Consider the following 19,420-nt stretch of genomic DNA (forward strand, 5'->3'; position numbering starts at 1 on the left):
GGGCTCATTAAAATGCAGAAATCCCTCAGGATCTCTTTGTCTTCCTTTAATTGTCTTCAAGGCAATTTCAAAACAAGTCTTCAAAGTTTGTACTTTTTTTTTTTTTTTAATTCAAGGATGGCTATTTTTTAGTTCAAAGAAGAGGAGATAGAGGTGTTCTCCAAGTGATCTTGATGCTGAGTGTCTCCTTAGGAGATCTACACTGACCCTGGATGATCAACCTTGCTCCTCACCCCCCAACCTCACCAGTTCTGACATGGCCCGTCTTGGACTGACAGCTGATTGAACTCCAAACACACTGTGGGACCCATTAAAACACTGAAAAACAAATTATTTCCCTTCCTTTCATTGTCTTCAAGACTTGAACAGCTAATTGGAGTTGTTTTGTAGTTTAGCTAAGGGGGAAGATTTTAAAGTGGAAGTCACGAAAAATATAGATTTTTGATGAAAGGGAATGATTTACACAGAGCCTTGGGATGCAAGAGGGTCAGGACACCAAGGATTTGGATCCAAAGATAAGGGGGCAAAAGAGATTAGTATCACTTAATCATTTACCAGTTGAACAATTATCAAGTGGTTCAATAGCATTTGCTACAATTTTAAGTGACTGAATTACAGATTCACAATAACAACATTCATCATCATCATGGCCGGGCTTTGCGAACGAGGATTTGGGAAGGCTCTATCCACATTTGTTACAGGCACACTGGTGGCTAATGAGGCCAATACAAGATAGACATAACGGATTGCAAAAGGCACAGCAGAAAGACTCCCTAGATGGTATATTCTGCAAGACACGGTTCTTTCTGTGTTGCCTTTTCTCCTCAAGAGTGATCCCGCGTGCGTTCTCAAAGGAGACAGCTGCGTTATAGATGGTGTGTCTCCAGGTCTCCCAACTGGAGGTCAGAGTAGACCAGTTATGGTGATCAATATGGCCAAGGCTGAGATGTTGTTTCAGGGAGTCCTTGTATCTTCTCTTCGGGGCTCCTCTCTTGCGGCAGCCGGTGGCAAGTTCACCATAGAGCAGGATCTTAGGGAGGCGGTGGTTGGTCCTTCATCCTGGAGACGTGCCCTGCCCATCACAGCTGTGTTCTCAGCAACGTGGCCTCAATACTTGTGACTGCTGCTTGTTCTAGAACAGATGTGTTGGTCACATCATCTGACCAGGGGATGTTTAGGATTGTGCGGAGGCAGAGTTGATGGAAGCGTTCCAGGAGTCACAGGTGGTGGCAGTTGATGACCCATGATTCGGAACCATACAAGAGAGTAGACAGCACTGTGGCTCTGTAAACACTGATCTTTGTACTTTTCTTCAGGTGTTTATTTCACCAAACTCTTTTATGAAGCTTTCCAAAAGCTCTCTATGCCTTTGCTAACCTGTTGTCTATCTCTGCCAATCTTACCATCCAAGGAGATGAGGCTACCCAGGTAATTAAACTGCTGAACTGATTTGAGCTCTGATTGGCCAATGGTGATATGGGGATGATGGAAGACTTCCTGAGGTGCCAGTGGATAGAGAACTTCTGTCTTCTTTAAGCTGATTTCCATCCCACAGAGCTCAGCAGCCTCAGGCAGGATGTTAAATGTTGTAGAGTTGCTTCTGTGTGTGCAACAAGGGCGGCGTCATCAGCATAAAGCAGCTCCTGGACAAGATGGTTTAAGGTCTTGGTGTGGGCCTTCAGTCGCCTTAGGCTGAAAGGGCTTCCATCAGTACGGTATCGAATGTAGATCCCGTCCTGATCATCGAGGTCTGCTGTGGCCCTTTGGAGCATCCTGCTGAAAAAGACTGTATCCCAGTTCACAGAATCACAGAATTAATTAGGTTGGAAAAGACCTCTGAGATCATCAAGTCCAACCTATGACCCAACACCACCATGTCAACCAGACCATGGCACCAAGTGCCACATCCAGTTGTTTCTTAAACACCTCCAAGGACAGTGACTCAACCCCCTCCCTGGGCAGTCCATTCCCACGTCTAATCACGCTTTCAGTGAAGAAATTCTTCCTCATGTCCACCCAAAACCTCCCCTGGCACAGCTTAAGACTGTCCTGTTGTCCTGTCACTTGTTGCCTGGGAGAAGAGGCCGACCCCCACTGGCTACAACCTCCTTTAAGGTGGTTGTAGAGAGTGACAAGGTCTCCCCTGAGCCTCCTTTTCTGCAGCTTGAACCCCCCCTGCTCCCTCAGCCGCTCCTCATAGGACATGCACTGCAGATCCTTCACCAGCTCTGTTGCCCTTCTCTGGACCTGCTGCAGCACCTCAATGTCCTTCCTAAACTGAGGGCTCCAGAACTGGACGCAGAACTTGACGTGTGGCCTCCCCAGTGCTGAGTCCAGGGGGACAGTCACTGCTGTGAGAACACAGGGGGACAGTCACTGCTGTGAGAACACAGGGGGACAGTCACTGCTGTGAGAACACAGGGGGACAGTCACTGCTGTGAGAACACAGGGGGACAGTCACTGCTGTGAGAACGCTTCTGTTCCACGTTTTCACGGCGTTTGTGACAGATCAGACCAAGTGACCTTACGGGGATGGTTCTGCCCCCGGCACAGGCGGTGCAAGCCCAGCAGTTGTTACACGGGACGTGCTGAGGGAGAAAGGCGCCTCCGTGTGCGGAACATCCGCACAATGTCATGTAAGGCAGGGCTCTGCTGACATCCTCCTGGGCAGTTTCAGTATTGCCATCTGAGGACTTCCCTCCTCTGATTTCACGAGCTAACTCCTGCCGTGCCAAGTTGTGGCAAGGCAGGGGCAGGAGCAAGAAAACCAGTCTGTGTGTCCAATACAGAAGGTGGGAGGGTGGGAGGCAATTCCCTCTTGGGATGGATTCTTCTGATGAAGAGTGTTCTGTCTCTTTTGGGCTGTAGGGTTGCTGCCAAAGGTGTGTGCAGACGGACAGATAAACAAGGTCAAGATGACCAAGTAAGAAATGAGGGAACACACGGCAGAACACTTTACAACTGTTGTAATCTTGGCCTGCCTGAAAAGATGAAGAAAAAGTTTTAAGATTTGTCTTGTAATTTCATAATCTTTTTTTGACTTTAAAGTTTTTGAAGAAAACTGTAGGATGTTTTTGCAGCTCCTTCTGTTGTAAACTAACTTTAAAAAGGTGAAAAAAGAACACAGAGGTCTCGAGTATTTGTCTCAGTAGTTAACAAAGTCCAGTGAAAGGTCAGTAATGGTTGGGATATAAATGGATGTTAATTAGGCATTGTCACTGGAACCCGACAACAAAAGTTTCTGTGGAAAATCACAATTTTCCTCCCAGAAGATTTATTTTGCTACCCAGTGAAGAGACTCTCTAAGTAAAATACCTAATTAATATTTGTCAGTGCAACCTACACAAGCCTACATATGGGTCTCTTGTGTTTGCCACTGGGTGCTGTGGGGAGAGAAGTGGTCACCGTGTTTTTCCCAGTCCCTTATTTTACTGGCAGAGAATCTGTATTGCTTTTTAGCAGTATTAAGGCCAAACATAACTCCAAGTATGTTTAATTAGAACAATGAATAAACTCTCTGATTGAAAATCAGGATTAGCATTCCCACTGTTGCCAGTAAACACTTTGATGGATGGCTTGAATTCCAAAATACATCTGAGATAATGTTGTTGATACTTAAATTTGTCATTTTGGCAATACCAGCTGAAGGCCAGGAAACTTTGTTTTCCTCACAACAACCAACTCCCATATTAGTCTATTAGATTTTTCATGCTGATTTTGCCAGTTCCAAGTTAATGTCTGTTTTCTAATGTTGCAGCAAAGACAATTTAGATATGCCAGCAGGTTGTCTTCTACCAAGAGCTTGTTCAATCCCACTGGATTTTTGGGATTCATAAAAGTGTAATTTAAACATCTGTTTTGATGGGCAACACCAGGAAATTTTAGGATTTTTTTCCAAAAAACACCTGCTGAATGCAGTTTGATCTTTTTCTAGTAGTTTGTAATTGCATTGTCTGAAAATTTGACTGCAAGGCAGCAGGTTAACTGAAAAGCAGAGTTTCAGGTTTATTTTAGGTATGGGAAGACTTTGGCAACCAGTGATGAGTTGTGCCAACATGGTCCCAGCTGCCCTCAGAATGCTCCCAGTCACTCCCAGTATGACCCCAGCCACCTTCACTGTGGGCCCAGTTGCTCCCAATATGATCTCAGTTGTGCCCAGCATGGTCCCAGTAGCTCCCAGTTCCTCCCAGTGTGATCCCACTTCCTCCCAGTTGCCCTTAGCACAGACCCAGTTGCTCCCATTATGATCCTGGTCTGATCCCAGTATGGTCCCAGTATGATCCCTGTACGATTGCAGTTGCCCCCTGCATGGTCCCAGTTTGTCCCAGTTGCCTCCAGCATAGATCCAGTCAATCCAAGTATGATCCCAGCCTTCCCCCACCATGGTCCCAGTTAATCCCAGTTGTCCCACTGTAGATCCAGTCACTCCCAGTTGCTCCAAGTTGCCCCCGGTGTGGTCCAAGTCGCTCCCAGTGTGGTCACAGTTACCCCCAGTATGGTTGCAGACACTCCCAGTATATCCCAGTTGCTCTCAGCATGCTCGTAGTCATACCCAGTTACTTCCACTTCCCCCAGGATGGTTCCAGTTCCCATCAGGATGATCCCAGTCACTCCCAGTCACTCTCAGTTTATGCCAGTTGCCTCCAGCATGCACCCTGTCACTCCCAGTTACTCCCAGTTGCTTCCAGCAGGATCCCAGTTGTTCCAAGGATGTTCCCAGTTGCCTTCCAGCCTGGCCCCACTGGTTCCCAGTTCCCCCCTGCGTAGTTCCAGTCACTCCCAGTTTGATTCTGGTCCCTTACAGTCACTCCCACTATGATTCCAGTATGGTGCTGGTCACTCCCACTATGATCCCAGTCATTCCAGTCACTCCCAATAGGATCCCAGTTGCCCCCAAGGTGGTCCCAGTTGTTCTCAGCCACCCCCAGGATGGTTCCTTTCACTCTCAGGGACTCCCAGTCTGAGTCCAGTATGGCCCCAGTCACTCCCAGTCACTCCCTGGAGGATGCCATTTGCCCTCTGCATGGTCCCACTTGATCCCAGTATGATCCCAGTATGAATCCAGTCACTCCCAGTATGATACCAGTAACTTCCAGACACTTCCAGTACAAAGCCAGTTTGATCCCACTCATCCCCAGTATGGCTGCAGTCCCTCTCACACACACCCAGTATTATTGCAGTCATTCCCAGTAAGACCCCAGTATGACCCCAGCAGGGGCCCAGCTGCCCCCAGTATGGTTCCAGTTGCTCCCCTTCACCCCTACTATGGTTCCAGTCACTCCCAGCCACTCCCTGTATATCCCAGTTGCCTCCAGCATTCTCCCAGTCAGTCCCAGTATGATCCCAGTCTCTCCTAGTAGGATCCAAGTTACCCCCTGCATGGTCCCAGTTGCTCCCAGTCACCCCACTGTAGTTCCAGTCTCTCCCAGTCCCTCCCAGTATGACTCCAGTATGATCCCAGTGACCCTCTATATGGTGGCACTCACACCCAGGATGAACCCAGACATGCCCTGGCACTCCCAGGATAAAGCCATTTGCCCCCAGCAGGGTCCCACTTGCTCCCAGTCACCCAACTAGAGTTCCAGTCCCTCCCAGTAGGATCCCTGTCAGTCCCAGTCTCTCCCAGTATATCCCAGCTGACCTCAGCATGCTCCCAGTCAGTCCCAGTACACTCCCAGGCAGTCCCAATATGATCCCACTCACTCCTGGTCTCTCCTAGTATATCCCAGTTGCCCCCAGTGTGGTCCCATTCACTCCTGAATGCTCCCAGTAGCTTCCAGCATGATCCCAGTTTCTCACAGCCACTCCCAGTCAACCCCAGTAGGGTCCTAGTGCCTCCCAGTATGATCCCAGTCAATTACAGCGTGATCCCACTTGTTCCCAGTATATCCCAGTTGCGCCAACATGGTCCCAACTGCCCTCAGAATGCTCCCAGTCACTCCCAGTATGACCCCAGCCACCTTCACTGTGGGCCAGTTGCTCCCAATATGATCCCAGTTGTGCCCAGCATGGTCCCAGTTGCTCCCACTTCCTCCCAGTGGGATCCTAGTAGTTCCCAGCTGCCCCTAGCATAGAACCAGTTGCTCCCAGTATGATCCTAGTCTGATCCAGTATGATCCCAGTACAATCACAGTTGCCACCAGTATGATACCAGTGACTTCCCGACACTTCCAGTAGGAAGCCAGTTTGATCCCACTCATCCCCAGTATGGCTGCAGTCCCTCTCACACACTCCCAGTATTATTGCAGTCACTCCCAGTATGATCCCAGTATGACCCCAGTAGGGGCCCGGTTGCTCCCAATATGATCCCAATTGCCCCCAGTGTGGTTCCAGTTGCTCCCAGTCACCCCTACTGTGGTTCCAGTCACTCCCAGTATATCCCAGTTGCCTCCAACATGCTGCCAGGTGCTCCCAGTATGATCCCTGTTCCCCAGTTCTGGTCCCACTGGATCCAGTCCAGGTCTCGGTGTATCCCGGTGTCCCCCCTGTCCCCCCACCCCGCTGTCACCCCCTTTTCTCTCCCCACAGAGCTCCTGAGCCGGCGGCGGCCGCAGCCCCTCCCCAGGGCCTCGGGCCCAGCCTGGACCCCCCTGTCCCTGTGAGGATTTTGGGGGGTCGTGTGTCCCCCCCTCCCCTGCTGTCACTCTGCCTCCGCCCGGCTGCTCCCAGTGTTCCCAGTAAAGCTTCCCAGTTCTCCCCAGTCCCGGTTATTGGGGGGCAGTGGGGGAGGGCCTTGGGGGAATCCCAAGGGGTGGAACCAAGTTTGGGGGGGGCAGAACCAGCCCCAGGATGGATCAGGAATGGGGGCCCCCCTTTGTTCCCCTGTGTCAGCCTGCTCTGGGGGGGTCTTGGTGGGGCACCTGCCCCTTAAAAGGCACCCAGCTCACCCCAAAAGGTGCTGGGACCCCCCTAAACCTGCACAAAGGCCCTGGAGAACCCCCCAAACATACTCAGAGCCCACCCAGGACCATACCTAAACCCTTTTTTTGGGGTGGTGGGACCTCAAATTGAGTTGGAGGAAGCTCGGGATTGGGGGGATGATGTGGATGATGTGAGAGGAGGGAAAAATGGGGTTGGGACCCCCAGAATAATCTGGGGGTGGGGTGGGCATTGAGGGGACTATGGAAAAGTGAAAGGAAGAGAGTGAAGCATGGAAAAAGGGGGGTGGTCTGGTGGGTCAGATGGTCCTATGAGGGTCTTTGGGCACAGAGGGGCTGGGAAAGGGAGGTGGCCCCCCTGAGCTCCCAACTTACTGTGGGGTGCTGGGGGCTGCTGGATCCAATCTCAGCCTTGCATTATGCCAACACTTTCAGTTTAGAGGAATTACAGAGGTGTGACTGAACCATTTAGGTCCCCCAGGTTTTAATGATGGCAAATCAGATCTATTGATAGAAGGGGATTATTTAGGGATACAAATGATCAGACAAAAGATCTTCATCAGGATTTTTTTACTGCACAAGAGAAACACTAAAAGACAGGATAAGATAGGACAGTGCTCTACACTAAAGCAATCGTTGAAGCAATTCTACTAAAGCTGGCACAAAAGCAATAATTCTTAATTAGAGATGGATGGAACTCCCCCAGACCAACGTTCGTGGGGAGATCTCTGCTCTCAACCTCCAGGACTGACCTTGGGGGGGTCCCCAGCTAAGGCAGGAATCTCCACACACCCCCAGGAAGGGTTCTGTTGGAAGAAGCTGCCCCTGTGAGAGGGGACTGGCCCTTTGTGGTAGAAACCTCAGTCCGCTCAAGTGCAAAGGGCCGCTATGACCGCCCCCCACAAAGGACAAGACAATTGGGGAAGGAAAGAGGGTCTTGGCTAACAGAGATCAAAGATTTCATGAGGTAAAAGCAGGTTCAGTTCAGGCTGAGGGCGCTGCGGCACCGCCCGTGCGAACATTCCTGACGGGCGGGCGGGCGGAGGCTGCGGCTGCGGGGGGTGGAGGGGGCTCTGGAAAGGCGGTGCGCGCGCAGAGCGCCGCGGGTGCTTCCGGGAAGCAAAGATGGCGCTGGCTCCGTGCTGCACTGTGAGCTGGCGGGGCCTGCGGGAGAGCGGGGCTCTGGGGATCCCCTCGGGGGCTGCGAGGAGCGCGGCTGTGGGTGGAAAGGCTGGAGAGTTCGGGAGGGTTTAGCCGAGGGGTTCGGGGGCTCTCGAGAGTCAGAGCGCAGGCCTGGAACCGGGGGGGGGGCTTTGTCAACGCCCTGCCTGCACTGCGCAGGCGCGCCGGCGGAGTACTGAAGGGGGAACTGCAACTCCCATGAGGCTCTGCGCGATCCGCCATTACTTTTCCCGCCACAGCGCTCCGGCCGGCCCCGCGAACCGGCCCCAGGGAAAGGGGATCCCAGAGACCCCGCCCGAACCCCAGAGACCCCCAACACTCAGCACACAGAGACCCCACGGGGGGGGGGGGGGGTCCCTTAAAGCCTAGCAGTGTGTTCCGGGGGTCCCCAGCCCCCCAAAGTCTGGGCGGGAGATGTACCACATCCAGGTAAAGGGATCCCAGTGCCCCCAGTATAGCCCAGTGACCTCCCAGTGACCCTTAGTACAGCCCAGTAACCCCCTCAGTGACTATCCAGTGTGTCCCAGTGACCTCCCACTGCCCCCCAGTATGGCTCAGTGATTCTCCAGTGAGCACCCAGTAACCCCCAGTATGGCCCAGTAACTTCTGAGTGCCCCCTCGTGTGTCCTGGTAATCCCCCAGTAACTTCCCAGTCCTTCCCAGTGCTCTTCCAGCATCCCTCAGTAGCCCCCCAGTCCCTCCCAGTGCCCCCTGGTTCCCCCCAGTGTGTCCCAGTAACCCCCAGTAATCCCCCAAAGCCACCAACTGTCCCCAACGTGTCCCCAGATGCCCTTGGCCTTTCTGTGAGTGTGTGTGTGGGAGGGCGTTTTTGTGTTCAGAGGGTCCAGTGGGGGCTCCTGGGGTGAGATAGAGGGTTGGGGACATCAGGGATGGGGTTTGGGTACACTGGGGAGAGTGGGGAGGGGTTTGTGGACAGTGGAATTGGGCGTGTCAAGATGGGAATTAGCGTGATCTGGAGGCCCTGGGGACATTGGAGACACCAGGGGAGTCTCAGGGTCTTAAGGGGGGAAATTAGGGACACCAAGAAGGTCTTGGGGACACCAGGGGGGTCTCAGGACTCACCTTAGCATGCTGCTGCCCCTCCTCTTTACCCATAGACATCATTAACCACCCCAAATGTCTCCTAACCCCCATTTTCCCTTTAATCACCTCCCCCTACAGATCCCTTTGCCCTCCCAACACCGCTTTTAACTCCCCTTAATGCACCCAAAGCCCCCCAAAACCTCCCAAATCCCCATTTAAACCCTCCCCCCGACCCCCCCCAAATCTCCCCCAGCCCCTCCCGAAATGCCTCCAACACCCCCCAAAGAGGGATCACCTGGCACCCTGGGACAGGAACACAGTGGGCTGTACTGGGGGCACTGGGCTGTACTGGGAGGGCACTGGGGGGGGCTCAGATGTCCCAGGACAACGGGGCCCAGCTTCAGGAGAGATCTGGGGAGCAGTGAGGAGGTACTGGTCTGTGCTGGTCTGTCCTGGTCTGTCCTGGTTTGTACCCCCAATCCCCAAAGCCCCTCCCCAGCTCCCCCAGGACCCTCCCACACCCCAAAGCCCCCCAGGCCCCCCCAGACCCCTGACTTGGTCCTGCTGCCCCTTGAGCATCTGCAGCTGCTGCAGAACCAGGCATTTCATCAGCAAATGTGCAGGTGACCCCAAGCTGGGGGTGTGTTGATGTGCTGGAAGGCAGGAGGGCTCTGCAGAGGGACCTGGCCCAGCTGGATCCATGGGCTGATTGCAAGGGGATGAGGTTCCAGCAGGCCAAGGGCCGGGTCCTGCCCTTTGGCCACAAGAAGCCCCGTCAGCCCCCCGGGCTGGGGCCAGAGTGTCTGGAGAGCAGGCAGGCAGAAAGGGAGCTGGGAGTGTGGATGGGCAGGAAGCTGAAGAGGAGGCAGAGTGTGGCCAGGTGGCCAAGAGGGCCAATGGCTGGTGGCCTGTGTGAGGAAGAGTGTGTCAGCAGGAGCAGGGAAGTGATTGTTGGGCTGGAGTGAGCGCTGGTGAGGCCACCCCTGGAGTGCTGTGTCCAGCTCTGGGCCCCTGAGTTGAGGAAGGCCCTGGAGGGGCTGGAGCAGGTGCAGAGAAGAGCAGCGAGGCTGGGGAAGGGAGTGGAGCACAAGTGGTGTGAGGAGAGGCTGAGGGAGCTGGGGGTGTTGAGGCTGGAGAAGAGGAGGCTCAGGGGAGACCTCCTGACTGTCTGCAAGTCCCTGCCAGGAGGTTGGAGCCAGGTGGGGGTGGGGCTGTTCTGCCAGGAAGCAGCAGTAGGACAAGAGGGCTGGGTCTTGAGCTGTGCCAGGGGAGGTTTAGGTTGGATATTGGGAAGCAATTTCTTCTCAAGAGAGTCATCAGGCCTTGGAATGGGCTGGGCAGGGAGGGGTGGAGTCAGCGTCCCTGGAGGTGTTGAAGGTGAGGGTGGATGTGGCCTCAGTGCCATGGTCTGGGAAGCACAGTGGGGTTGGATCAGGGGTTGGACTTGATGATTTGGGAGGTCTTTTCCAACGCAGCTGATTCTGTGATTCTGTGATTGCCATTCCTATGGTAGCACACGCTTGAGGCTCCATCCCCAGGGTGATAGAGATGTCTGTCCATATATATCTCCAAGGCTAGTGTGTAAATGTGTGGTGTTAGAAAAGCAGGCTGAGTTCTGGCATAGTTTTAGAAGGAGAAGGAAGCCCAGAGGCCAGTGCAAGCAGGCAGCCCTCAGCTTGCACCTGATGTCCCCTCCCTGCAGGTTCCTGTCCTTGAGCCCAGGCCCTGAGGTGAGGCTGAGAAGTGGCGCGGAGGTGAGCCCAGAGCTGTCCCTGAGGTGAGGCTGAGAATAAGTGCAAGGCAGAGGTGCTGCTGAGGAAGGAGAGCCCTGTGGTGGGGAAGAGACAGAAGCTGTGAAAGCCCATCCCTGAGCAGGTGCTGTGTCCATCCCCTGTGTGCCAGGTGAGCTGGGGCTTTGCTGCAGAGCTGCGGGCGCTGATTTGAGGGTCTCCAAGTGCTGAGATGGTGGGCACCCAGGAACACAAACTGTGCCTGGCCACGGAGCCTGCAAGGAGGAGCAGAGACAGCCCTGGCAGTGTGGGGGGCCAGGTTGTGCCTGTGCCTTCCCCTGCAGGCCCTGGCTGTCCCTGCTGGGCCCCTGTCCATAATCCCCTCAGGTCCCTGCACACCTACTCTCCAGAGATTGACTCCCTGCAGACTTTGCATGGAAATCTGTGCTGGCAGCTGCATCCTGAGCCTGAGCGCAGTTTGTATCCCCGAGTGCTGATTCAACCTGGGGACCCAAGGGATCCTCTGCCATTCCATCTGTGCTGGTTTAAGGGTAAGCCAGCAGGGAAAATGAACTCAACTCAAAAGAGAGACCACAAGTCAGAATAACAATTTATTAAAACAACACAACAAGTATGATTATGCAGACAAACAACTGGCTTCAATCCACAAAAACCCAAATGTACAACCCAGCACCCTGGGATATGAACAAGCGGTGTTCCCCGGGCCCCCCTTGAGCCCAAAGTAAAGGGAGAGCGGAAAAACCTGCTGGTGGGAGAGCTGTTGCAGTCCGGTCAGAATGGTGATTGCAGTCCAGTCGAGGGTGGTGGTCTCAGTCTGGCCGAGAGCAGTGAGCTGCAGTCCTCCTCTGGGTCCCACGAGTGGTAGAAAAGTTCTGAAACTCCAGGTTTATATATTCTCCAGTTCAGGCAGGAATGGTCAATCCTTCCCTCAGAGCGGGGAATTCCATAAAAGGAATGGTCAATCCTTCCCTCAGAGCGGGGAATTCCATAAAAGGGTATGAGGACAGGAACATCCCCCCACAGGCAGGCCCCCTCTGCCCCTGACAACAGTTTCTGGGAAATGGCATGGAGGGCCATAGAATACACAGTTCTGGGCTATACCTATCCAGTGATGAATCGGTCCCAGCTGTTCTAACTAGGACACCATCCATGCAGCAGGAGTCACCCTCCTGCCCTTGACGCCCTGCAGAGGAACAAGTGCCATGTCTCTGTTTGGGAGAAGCCAGATGCTGCCCCTGGGCCATCAGAAGTGGTGCTGAAGCCTCTTTCAGCCCAGCCCTGGGTGCAGTTTTCTCATCCCCTCACCGAGTGCCAGCACTGACCAACCAGGGCGTTTGGCACACTTGGTTTGGTGGTTTGGAGAAACAACCCCAGACTGGCAGGGGGCCAGAGAACCTTGAGGAACAGCCCTGGCGAGTTTTAAGTGATACTACATTAATACAGCTTTTGATTAATATATTGCAACTCAATCAAGTGCTCATGAAGTGACCTCACTCTCCTCATCCTCCCAATTGAACACCTTTTTTGGGGTTGAATCTTCATATTTTGTGTATTTTTTTCGCTTAAGTTTAACTTTTTGTAGTTTGTGAGGAGGTTCATCTCGCCATTTCTAAGAGGTTTTTTACCTGAATCATGTTGGTTTGGGATTTCTGGGCCGAATCTTGGTGTTTGGGAGGTTTTTATGGTCACAGGATGCCCGGTGAGTTCTAGAGATGGACTTGGGCAGGAGGAACCCCCAAGCCAACACGCTCAGCCCTTGTTTTCCCCCCATCAGGATTTGTCCTTCCCAAAGCTTGGGCGGATGGAGGAGGAGGCTGCGAGGAAGAGGAAGATGCCTTGGGCCCCCCAGGCAGGTGAGGAGGAAGTCAGTGTCCCTTTGGGCGGGTGTTGTGCTGGCTCTGTCAGCCCAGCATGGCCCCGGCTGCAGGACAACCCCGCTGGCGCCGCCGTCCTGCCGGGGCCGGAGTTGGGGGGATGTCCTTGGCCTTCCCTGTGGGCCGGAGGCAAATCCCCTGCCTGTCCTTCTTGCTTCCTGCCCCAGGCCCCGAGGTGAGGACGGAGAGCCCGGAGGACAAATCCCCCCGTGAGACCCTGGTGGGAGAGGCCGTTTTGAAGGGCTCCCCGGCGCAGGAAGGCAGCGGGGAGGAAAAGGGCCGGAGATCCCCCCGCAGGAGGGGCTCCAAAGCCAGCCCAGGGTGCTCTGAGGAGGAAAGAGCCAGCCTGTGCCGGGAAGGCGGCCAGAGCTTGAGGGGGAGCTCTGACCTGGTGGAGCCTGAGCAGCCTCCCAGCAGGGAGAAACCCTTCAGGTGCTTGGAATGTGGGAAGACCTTCAACAGGAGCAGCACCCTCCTCACCCATCAGCACATCCACACCGGGGAACGGCCCTACCCGTGTGGGGAATGTGGGAAGAGCTTCAGGCAAAGTTCCAACCTTATCCAACACCAGCGCATCCACAGTGGGGAATGGCCCTACACATGTAGGGAATGTGGGAAGGGCTTCAGTGACAGGTCCACTCAACGCACCCACCAGCGCATCCATACTGGGGAACGTCCCTACAAGTGTGGGGAATGTGGGAAGAGCTTCAGCTGCAGCTCCAACCTCCACATCCACCAGCGCATCCACACTGGAGAACGTCCCTACACGTGTGGGGAATGTGGGAAGAGTTTCAGGCACAGCTCCACCCTCCACTCCCACCAGCTCATCCACACTGGGGAACTTCCCTACACATGTGGGGAATGTGGGAAGAGCTTCAACTGCAGCTCCAACCTCCTCAGCCACCAACGCATCCACACTGGGGAGCGGCCTTACACGTGTGGGGAATGTGGGAAGAGCTTCAGTGACAGCTCCAATCTTCACGCCCACCAACGCATCCACACCGGGGAACAGCCCTACACATGTGGGAAATGTGGGAAGAGGTTTCAGACCAGCTCACATCTCCTCAGGCACGAGCGGACGCACACGGATGAGAGGCCCTTCCGCTGCACCGACTGCGGGAAGGGCTTCAAGCAGAACTCCAACCTCGTCACCCACCGGCGCATCCACAGCGGGAGAGGCCCTACAAGTGTGGGGAGTGTGGGAAGAGCTTCACCCACAGCTCTACCTTGACCAAACACCAACAGACCCACCAGTAAGGGAAGCCCTACCAGTGCCCCGACTGCGGGAAGAGCTTTGGCCGTAGGACTGACACGCAAAAAAGGTTTCAAAAGGTCTTCAGGATTTTGAGTATCTACACTCTAACATCAGTTTATTCTTTTGAATATGTGTAAGTTTAACCTCATTTTAGTCTGAAAGCCAAATTCACCACTTCCCCATTCCCTGATAACTGTGGGCTGGTTCTGACAAGTGAGGCAGAAATTACCCACTGCCCAGCAAAAACCAGTGGGGCCAGCCAGTGGTCTCTGCCCTGGCAGCCCAGTTTCCCCAGTCTCATCTCAAAATGACCAGTTACACTGAAGCAAAGAGCACTGGAACCAGTGCAACAAACCCCAGTCTGACTTTCACACCTGCCCACGTGTCCTGTTTTCTGCTGCTCTACAGACTTCCTTGTTTAAAATACAGTGGAAAAATGAACAGTTTTGGAGGTTGTTTTGGTTTTGGGCTCGGGTGTTTTTTTCCCCCCCACTATTCTCATTAACCTCATTTCAAATCTATTTCAGTGTTTGAAGATGAATTAAAATTTTGAATGATTTTTAATGCCAATTTTAACGGGGGTACTTTTGAATTAGATGATCAATGGAGCATAGAGGCGTGAGAAAGGAATCATATTAGGATGTGAAACCAGCTAGAGTGTGGTACAATGTAACTTCATGGCACAAGCTAATTGTAAGGTCCATTGTGCTTTTTAGCAAGTCAGCCTGATATCCCCTATTATCAGAGCTGAGTTCTTCCTTGGTTTTGCTACATATTGCAAGATAGATACATCTACCCTTGAAACACAGTGATAGAGGTCATCCATAGGGGTGAGAAAGATGATGATGGGAGGAAGATTCTGTGGGCAGGGGTCACTGGCCCCTTGCCCTACAGCAGGGCATGCACAGACTGTTGCTATCAGGTGATGAACAGGCAGGGTTTGGCTGCCACTCAGGCATCACCTTATACTGGGTACTGGCCCTACGTGGTGTAATGTAGAGCTGATAAAATGGGGTGTCAGGACTGCTGGGGTGAGCGATCCTCATCCTGCCATGGAGACTGTGTTGTTCCATGGGGACGCCCGCTAAGCACGGGCACCGACCAGCTGCTGCAGATCCTGGCAGCCCTGGGCTGTCTGTGTGGGTAAGCACAGTTTATTGACAGGAAGCAACTGAGAGAACAAACTTTTTAATATCCTTTTAGTGTTTCTTTAATTCCCCTTTTATGTTTATGGTATTTTTCCTTTAGTTTCCCTTTTTACTAACCAATATCGTGTTATCCATAATATTGTGTTAAGATCCTTTTTTGGTATCCCTTTTCACTAGTTAATTCTGTATTAAATGCTGTTCGTAGTATTTGTTTTAATTCCACCCAATAAGGTAGTTATTTTGTATCCTTTTTAGTTTTTAATTCCTCTTGCTAAGTTTATTACTATTATTATTATTCTCACTGCAATAAAAGATATTTTGTGTGTTTGAATATTTCTGGCACTTGTCTTTATTCCGGACATGTATCCAAACAAACTGTTACACACACACAGCTTCTACTGAGAAGCTTCTGTCCTGTCAGGACAGTCAAACTGAACAAACGTGTTTTCTTGCTGCTGAACTTTACAAATGAAAAAAAACAAGTTACTGTTCTATGCCCAAGGTTCTGGATCCTGCCCCATGTATAACTTTAGCAGCTCTCCAGATGGAAGGGGATACCACTGCATTGGTGTTACTAGGAGTGACTTTGTGCATCCCCAGACATGGAGCTGTAGCTCACTAGACACTGAGCAGCTTACCTGTTTTTCCCCACGCCCAGTTTCCTAAAACTGAGGAAAGAAAAGCAAGTATTTGTTTAGACAGCACCACAAACCAGAGGCTGGATGGATAAAAAAGTAATTTAATAAGCCTTGCTCTCAGGAGATGCTTAATAGACAGAAACACTCCTTTAGAGGAGCAGCTAATTCACAGAAGCATCAAAGAACTTCAATCAGACATTCACTCCACAGGGACAAGGCAAGGTTTGCCTTCTCTTCATCTGAGGTGAGGTTAAGCTCTTTAACATGAACAGTGCTGCTCCTCCAAATCTGCTTCAGTGCTTCCAAGTATGACAAAGGAAAGCGCAGCCCGTGAGTCTGCTGGGGAAGAAGAAACAGAAAACAAATCCTTCAGCTGAGAGCAGTGTCCTTATTGCACAGCAGTGTGTGAGGCTGTGGGGAGGGAGCAGCAGGAATGTGCTCCCTTCCCACATGGCACTGGTGTCACTGAGAGCATTCTCCAGAAGACTCGGTTTCATCCAGGCCTGTTTTATCTTCGTAGGGAAAATGCTGAACTCTATTCCGTGTTCCAGCACGCTTTTGGAGGTGGGGATGTTTACAGCACGTGGCTTTCTCCTGTGGTTTACACATGGAAGAATTAAATAGCCTTAAACTTACACTCTTGCCTAGCCCTACCCATTATTTTTGGAAGCTCACAGAAGTTTATTTCTAGCTGCCACACGCAGTCTTTGGATATAGTTTGACACAACCACAGAGGAGCTCCATTCCCAGGCCTGGAGTCTTCAAGGGCAAGAAGGAATTTTCTGGGATCTGCACATGTTGTTCAGGTGCCAGTGTACAACCTCAGCTCTGGAGGACCAGTGAGATTTACTTCCAAAGAAAAATAAGTGCCAGGCAAAAAGCCTTGCTGTAATTACTGAGACAAGGACAGACTGTGCCCTGTTTTGCCATTCCAGTGTTTCGGATCACAGAGCAAAGACACAGCATCTCACTGCCAAAAAAGCAGAAATAAAGGTTCCAAAGCTCAAAGCCATGCTTAGGAAGGATTTATGACCCAGCAAAAGCACACTGTACCTGCGAGCAGGAACAGAGACAACCTGAAAAGTACATTTCAGAACAAGGTAGGTCTTTACTCACAGTGCTGACCCACCCTACCCTAAAACGAACACCCCTGCAGTGTGTTCCATTGGATACAGAATCTAACACGGGGTTAGCATGGCAGTGATCCCTAGGGAATATCTGCTGGCCTATCCAGTAGCCTCAGTAGAGGATGTGCTAAGGACACACCTGTAAGAGCTGGTTTTAGTTGCTCCAGTAGCTTTGCTCACTGGGCCATAAGGCATGCACCAGAAATCCTGTTAACATCTCGAGTGTTTAATTAAGCATGAGATCACATTGCTCAGTTCCACTGTTGAACTGCCTCTGTGGTGCAGCCTCAGCTCCTCTGGGCACTGCAGGGCTGGGCAGAAAGGCTCTGGGTGCTGAGGATCACGGCAGAACCCAGGCCCTGCTGCCATTCTGGGCAAGCTCATCTCATGCAGCAAAACCCCCCATGGAAAGATAAGTTTTGGGGTGTCTGCAGGAACAAACCTGGGCCGTGCCATCCTCACTGCCAGTGTCATCTGTCCCCATCATGGGAGTGTCTCTCCTGTTCCTTAAGGAATGATACACATAAACCATCTCCCTGCGGATTTCATCCTAAAAGACAGCAGGAAGGAAACAGTCACATGTGATCCACAGCCTCAGACTCATCTCACTGCACTTGCCAATGCTCCTTAATTCTGGAGTCACTCTTACAACAAAGCATGCAAGTCACCCTCCCAAATGAATTGTCCAACAGCCACCTCCGACAGCAATAAAGGACTCTCCAAAACACCTCTGAAAATTTATTTACAATCATCTTCTGCCTTAAAACTGCCCCTGCTAGAGTCCCAGGAGTGATGCTGTACAGAAAACAGGCCATTTAAGGGAAAGTATTAATGAACAGGTGTGCATCAACACATTTCCAGTCTGATACTGATCTGTTTCTTAAAAATCACATGCCCATCATCAGTCCTTGGTCAGAGCTGTGCAAAGCAATTCAGAGCTCTCTGGGCAGGTTGCACATGGAATTTGTGGACACAGGTCTTCCATGTGTCCTGTCATCCTGGGTTGATCTGTGTGACATCAGAAGGCAAGGTGGCCCAAAAACTGGGGGGAAAAAGTCTCCAAAACCTACACAGTCTCAATATGGACACAAGCAAGATGGAGGAAAAAAATCAGAAAGTTATGGTGTGTTTTTCTTGGGAAACATTCAATTCCTCCAAACAAACCCCAAACTGTACAAGATAATCTTTGCTGTGTGTCCCGCCCCCTTATTTTTTTTAAAGTGAGATAAAAAGCACTTCTACAATTTCATACTAAAAAACCTTCATGGATAAGAAGCAGTATAAACACAGCATAATGCAAGATGCATGGATCAATGTTGTGGAACAACTTAGTAGTGCCCCTGGCACCTGCTTGGATACAGAGATAACCCAGAAGTGAAGACTAAATGCAGCCACAGCAGCAGCTGCAACCAGCAGAATTCCCTCTCCTGAGAAAACCTATTTTTATAAATTATTCCTGTTCTTAAATACAAAGAATAGAAAAAAACCTATTATCAAGACCTGTAGAGGCCATTTAGCTGCTGTAATGATCTACCCCATCAAACCTGAGACAAAAGCCATGTACCTCCCATACAGAATCATAGGCTGAATTTAGTTTTGAAGCCCCCCCTCCAGAAGGTTGGAATGTGCCATATCACTCAACAAACAACCCCACAGTATCCTAACAAACCCTAATGGGATGCAGGATCCAGCTCAGTGTAACTGCATGACCCTTATAGACCTTTTGCACAGGAGAGCAACAACTCACATGCCTCACATGCACTCCCCAGCCCACCCCAAATGTACAGGGGTGGCTTCACTGTACCCACAGCATTCTCTTGATCTGGTTCCACAGAGATGAGAGTGTGATCTCTGAACTGCAGTCTGATTTTGCTGTCTATTTTTGGCAATTTCCCACCTAAGAAAAATAAATCCTCCTTAGAAAGGAAGAAAACCAGACAAACGGTTAAACTGAGCCCCCCTGTGCTCTCCCCACTCTCTCAAGGCTGGACTGTTTGTTAAGCTCTGTTTCAACACCCACATGTCCTCCAACTTGTTGTGGAGGGGGCAAGGAGAAAGAGATTTTTTAATTCTCTCCCCTTTCCTGTCTGCAAATAACTATAATAAATAGCAAGCTAGAGCCCAGGGAAAACTGCTACCAGTTAAATGCTCTCGGGATACAGTTTATCACAGCTGCCAGTTCCAGTCTAGGATAATCTTTATTCCACTCTAAGGGAGTGTCATCTCTCCCACTCGACACGGGGAGCAAACACACACGTGGGGCCTCACGGCACATGAAGCTGATGCTGGACTGTGATCTGGCAGAGTTCAGGCACACGGTGTGACTCTTGGGGTCGGTGCTGTGCCGGGCAAAGGCTTGGACTCGACGCTCCTCGTGGGTCCCTTCCACCTCAGCCTGTTCTGTGACGGTGCGATGAGTTCCCTCTCTTCCAACACTGTTGTTCTTTTTAGGGCTCCTCGCTGCCCGGGGCCCGGAGCCCGCCTCCCGCGCGCCTGCTTCCCTGCCCGTTTTGGCGGCCGCAG

General features: G+C 51.8%; 1 protein-coding gene across 1 annotated transcript in view; it reads left to right on the forward strand.

Annotated features, from left to right (window-relative positions):
• LOC127474810 (uncharacterized) overlaps positions 1-19,420 on the forward strand; it is a 1,039,526-nt gene that overhangs the window by 712,603 nt on the left and 307,503 nt on the right. Inside the window, 2 exon segments of the mRNA XM_051796115.1 lie at positions 13,144-13,895; positions 13,898-13,982. Coding sequence (XP_051652075.1) covers positions 13,144-13,895; positions 13,898-13,982 — 837 coding nt within the window.

This window comes from Manacus candei, unplaced genomic scaffold, assembly GCF_025592945.1.
Source record: "Manacus candei isolate 608988 ecotype Guabito, Panama unplaced genomic scaffold, ASM2559294v1 h1tg000045l, whole genome shotgun sequence".
NCBI lineage: Eukaryota > Metazoa > Chordata > Aves > Passeriformes > Pipridae > Manacus > Manacus candei.